The 5,165-nt window shown below is 41.6% G+C and overlaps 1 protein-coding gene across 1 annotated transcript; it reads right to left on the bottom strand.

The window, feature by feature from the left end:
• Nucleotides 1-1,655: 1,655 nt before the first annotated feature.
• KCTD6 (potassium channel tetramerization domain containing 6) lies at nucleotides 1,656-4,389 on the bottom strand. The gene is made up of 2 exons (XM_009997004.1): nucleotides 4,280-4,389; nucleotides 1,656-2,966 (listed from the first exon to the last, which is right to left on the bottom strand). The coding sequence occupies exons 1-2, from the start codon at nucleotides 4,304-4,306 to the stop codon at nucleotides 2,280-2,282; spliced, it is 714 nt and encodes a 237-aa protein (XP_009995306.1). The 5' UTR covers nucleotides 4,307-4,389; the 3' UTR covers nucleotides 1,656-2,279.
• Between the last annotated feature and the right edge of the window lie 776 nt (nucleotides 4,390-5,165).

The raw sequence follows: 5,165 nt of genomic DNA, 5'->3' as shown, positions 1-5,165 counted from the left end.
AATAACCACTTGCAACAAGTACAAAACAAGATTCTTAGCCAGCCATTTGCATTTAACCAGACAGAAGCCAAACAAGCTGAGTGGTACCCACTGTTATAAGGCAACCTAGTGAGAACTGGCCTGGGGTTTGCCATTTTCTAACCTGAAGTGTTCTGGGAGCATCAAACTTATGCCATTTGCCTTTATTCTTTTTTTAAATCCACTATATGACAATTAAGGACAAAAACCCCTCATTACAAGCTCCCCTCAGGGTGTTAAAACTATGCAGTGCCTTAAAAAAAAACAACATACACAAAACACAAAAAACATGCAACTTGAGTAAAAATCCAAAGGAATGTAAAATTAAGGTCCTCGGTTTCCAGGGATAGCTTGCTCTCTTAGATTAAGAAGTACAGTAGAAGGTACATCTGTTTGGACAATTAAAATAGCTCTTAACTTGCCCAGCAGTGGAGTGTTCCTGGCTGATGAAGATTCAGACTAAGCTGATATCAGCTCTGGTCTGTAGAATTTACTTTCCCATTAATAGAGCTGCTCATATTGTCTTTCTATAAATCTCAGGCTCCAATAAAGTGTATTATTTGGAATACTGCTTCTCTAATTATTATATTTCATAATTATGGAAAGGGCAGACTGATCCAGGCCAGTCATTAATTTGCCAGTAAATGAAGTGTTGCAAAGAACATCTTGTGATTATAATTCAGTGCCAGTTAACACAGATATTTCTTACCACATGTTGCAGGAAGGAAACAAAACACTTTTCCTGAGCTTCGTCAGTTCAGCTTTTCTTTCCCCCTTATGGGAAGAGTAAAGTTCTTCCTGCCTCATATTACAAAAGCCAAGGCCCCTACAATGTGTGAAGAGGGGGAGACAAAATATGACAAATACACCCCTGAGAAAGGGTGAGATGGGATAGAAAGCTGCCACCTTCAAGAACCAGCAGCTACCACCAAAATCCAGAGCCCCTCTTACCTCCCTAAAGAGCTGTGGTCCACACAGCCCAGAGAGCAAAGCAGCTGGGGTAAGGAACACTTGTGACAGAAATGCCAGGGGAGAACCGGATCCATTCAGCAGCAGCTCTCTTACTCCCAACAGCACTCCAGTTAGAGAATAACAAGAAATTCTACTCATAACTATGACAAAGTGCCCAAGATAAACCACAGAACTTGAGTGCCTTGACTGGAACATCATGAGAAACAGCACTTTACAGTTAAATATATATACAAGTCACTAGATAAACTGCTGACAAACCAGACAACACTACTTAGTGGCTACAGGTGTTTAGGCTCCATGTTCCCTCCATCCCTGTCCCTGGAGTCAGTACAAATACTTGTCATCCTGTCATCAGGTATCATGCAGTTTTCAAGACGTGTTTGCTGTAACAAGGACAGTTGATTCAACTGATTAAGACAAAAAGAAAGAGTACATCAGTAGTGGAGGAGCATGGAACATCTGAACTACTCTGCAGAATAGAAATACAGGGTTTGGGTGGAATTTTTTGTTTGGTTGGCTTTGAAGTATCAAAGTTCTAGAAAACAAAAGAGAAAAAAAAAAAGAAATAGTATTCTGTATTTCACATTTTTATTAGCTTCTTGCTGGCAGGCATTACACTTGGGAATAATATTGCACCAGGCATTAAAAATATGAATTCTACCACAGGGACATTTTGAATTTAGAATCCAATATAATATTTCTAATCATATTTCCATGGCTACAGATATTTGGTTGCTTGATTTATATGCATAGAAAGAAACAGTTGTCATAACTGTAAGAAACTGTACTTATCAAGTACTTTTAAAGGGTGGGATTTGTTTTCCTAGAATATTACAATACTGTTTATTGATTTAGAAACTAAATTAGTCTACATGATAGCAGCTTTTTCCCCAACTGCATCTTAAATTCTGTTTGTTTCTTGCTCTCAGTATTGAAGCATTAGATGGATTAGAAACCATTTTAACAGAGGTAATTTTAGCACTTTAAGTTGCATCAGAGAATTGTGTTAATGACACAAAATACCCTATTGTACTAACTTCTTCGGACTCCTTCTTTCAAACAAAAAGGTGTCTTGACTGAACAGGCACATGCATGTTTGTTTTTTCTAAACAGGACAAAAGGACAGAGCTGCTAGAGAATTAAACTCCTCCAGTCCTTACTGATAAACAATAAATAGTCGTATAAAATAAAAAAAGCCCACGTTGTTGCTTTAGTCAAAATCCAGACTCTCTTGGGTTTACTGTCCAATTAAGTTGCTAATCACTGAAGTGGCTCCTGTGGAGTCAGAATCAGTCATCTGTTTTCCGTGCCAGTCTACAGAAAGTCCAATTATGCTCCACTGTGTTTTCATTGGCACGCTCACTCATATGATGAACTCTGGTGTTCCTGATCGTGAAGCCCTGCTTGGTGATGTACTCCATCAGATGGACCCGGAGAGACACTTCCTGGTGGTAATCACATGGCCCAAAAGTGAAGGAAACCTGGCAGTCCCTGGTGTCCATCATATGCTTATTCCACTTGGTGAAGTGGTTTGAAATGCCTTCCAGTAAGGAATGGACTTTTGTGGTGATAGTGAGCTGTGTGATGATGACAGCCACGGGGTTGGAGTACTTGGAAAGCTTGCGGGTGCTGGACAGCTCCACCACCTCCTCAAAGGTATCCACGGGATACAGCGGCTTGGGGTCATTAAGACACTGAATGAGCGGCTCGATCTGATAGAAGTCGGCTTCCTTCCGAAGGAGGTCAAACTCCTTGAAGTCCAGTGGCAAAGTGAGTTCTGAGGTCCTTAAAAAGTTAAGAACATAACGGAAAAGTGGTCCATCTCTGTCAATAAAGTAATTGCCCTGAGAGTCCCTGGCAGTGGGGAAGTCTCCCCTGAACATGGCCCCAAGCATTGAGTCGGGATATCTCGTTAGAGTTGTGAGGGATGTCGTGTACATGTGTCCACCCACATTTAGCGTGACTGGATCAGTCATCTAGAAAGAGAGAAATGGCAGAGTTTATCAAGCCACCACAAGTAGGTGCAATCACCTCCCTGACACACATGGCAAGTACTGTCTGGAAACTGCAGGCTCTAGAGAGAATCCTGCTTCTCCCATGCAAAGCCCTGAAGGGGTGTTTCAACTCGAGCACATCCAAGCCACCTAGCAACAGGACCCAACAGGCAACCAGACAGGAGGACACTTGGCATGCAGGATGCATGTTTCCAGAATGCTTTAGAAATCTTAACAACTGAGCTACTGTCACAGAAGTTTTGCATTTGGGCAGCAAGTTTTTCCCTGTTCTACAGATGGGGAAATGAGAACAGGGAGATTTCCTGAAGAACAAGTTAGTCTGAATGAAGCCCATCAGAGCTCCTTACTTTCACAATCTGTTTCTCATTCTAGAACAACAAAAAGATTGAAGTAGACCGCACGTGCAAGACAATACAGACACCACACGTGCAGTTCTGTAGCATCTGTTATCTCCATTCCTGGTACCCTTACTTTCCCATACTGTTTTTCATTCAAAAAAAAAAAAAAAAAAAAAAAGGGAAAAAAAAAAAAGAGCTGAACAAGTCTTAAGCCTCTCTCTCCCTCAAGAGGATGACAGTGCAAATTTAGACACAGGACCAAGAGCTCACAACCAAAATAATCCACACACTAGTTAAGAGGCATCATTAAAACAAAGAAACACAAAAGAAATTTCAGCTTTTACTTCTAAAAAGAAATATTTATTAGCAAATTAGAACAGGAGGAGCCAGAGCACAAACAAGTCTGAATCAGCTTCTAGACAGCACATGAGGAAACAAGAGAGAAAGGAACATAAATCCCATCTGGCCACCAACCCTAACAACCAGGACTGAGGCCAGAGAGGAGAGACACATGAATGGCAAGCAGAATGTTTAGAGAAAGAGGAGAAAAATAAGACGTATTTGTCTAGTTTGAAACAGGGTTTACAAGGGAAAATATTTTTTGTAATAAATAAAATTACAAAGTCTTTCAAATCTTATGCAGGAAGAACAAATTTTCTTTGGCCTCTGTGTGTCAGGGAAAGGGCAGCAGTGAGCTTAAGGCTTCAGTCAGGTACTCTCTGATTGTACCCAGGAAAGACAAACCTGAGCTCTCCCCACACACAACCTGTGAGGAGAAACACTCCAGACAATGTAAGTAACCTGTCATGACACACAGCTTTTCTTCTCACATGACTGAAGCTGTGGATCTACACAAGACAGATCTGGAAGGATTCTTACCACAGGACCCTGAAAGTCTAGTCACACCACACAGCACATTTCCAAAGGCTCACTTACCATATATCCCCAGTCTCCATTATCCATCTGTTCAGCTGCTTGAACTGCAGTATTTCCAAGTTTAATAGAAGGCTGCTGAAAGGATACGCGATTCACCTCTTCTTATCTTCCTGCAGGAAAAGGCACAAGCAAAACCACAAAAGAACAGAACAGACCATCAGTACCTACAGGAACAAGCCAGGGGAATGCTCTCTAAGCAAGAGCAGGCTCTGCCCCCAGAGCACTCAGCTACAAAGCCACGTTAGTAGTTGAACCTGCAGATGAGCTTTTCCCTCCTTCTCCCTTCACACCACCCACCGGACTGCCTCCAGAGCACATGGGTAATCACCCCACCAGCTGTCTAACAACCCCAGTTGTGTTAAATAACAATGTGCCCCTGAGGATAAAGTACATTCCTGAACAGCCTACCTTTCACCCAGGAAAGTGCAAGTACTTTGAAAGGCAGATGTCCTTTTCCCAATTAAAAAGAAATTTAGCCACCATAGAGGTCATGTATGTGATCCATTAATATTAGTCAAAATTCCCAGGCTCCAGTTTGGAGCTGCACAGAAGGATAAATCAAGCATGCAAGTCAATGAACAGTAAAAAGAAAAACAATCATTTCACTGCAGAATTAATAATTCAGTAGTGCAGAACTTCAAGTGATAGCAAGAACATTAATCTACAGCCAAAGAGTACAAGTGGACTTCACAGATATACACACACTCTTGAAAGAAATATCTTTAGGGACAAGCCAGAGGACATGAAACATGCTTTCAGTAACGCTCCAACAAAAGCAATTTGAGAAGTGGTTCATGCCCTAACTTCCCAGAAGATGCTGAACTGCTGACTTGCATAACAAGGGGACTCCCTCCACATGAGAGCAGCAAGGGGAATCCAGAGCCTG

This window comes from Chaetura pelagica, unplaced genomic scaffold (assembly GCF_000747805.2).
Source record: "Chaetura pelagica isolate M959 unplaced genomic scaffold, ChaPel_1.0 scaffold364, whole genome shotgun sequence".
NCBI lineage: Eukaryota > Metazoa > Chordata > Aves > Apodiformes > Apodidae > Chaetura > Chaetura pelagica.
This window is presented reverse-complemented; position numbering and strand designations above follow the sequence as displayed.

What these genes read in the sequence shown, in the direction of transcription:
- KCTD6 (XM_009997004.1), bottom strand. Translation starts at nt 4,306, where the DNA reads ATGGATAATGGAGACTGGGGATATATG. An exon ending in ATGGAGACTGGGGATATATG is followed by an intron (nt 2,967 to 4,279) that starts GTAAGTGAGCCT and finishes CTCTCTTTCTAG; the next exon opens with ATGACTGATCCAGTCACGCT.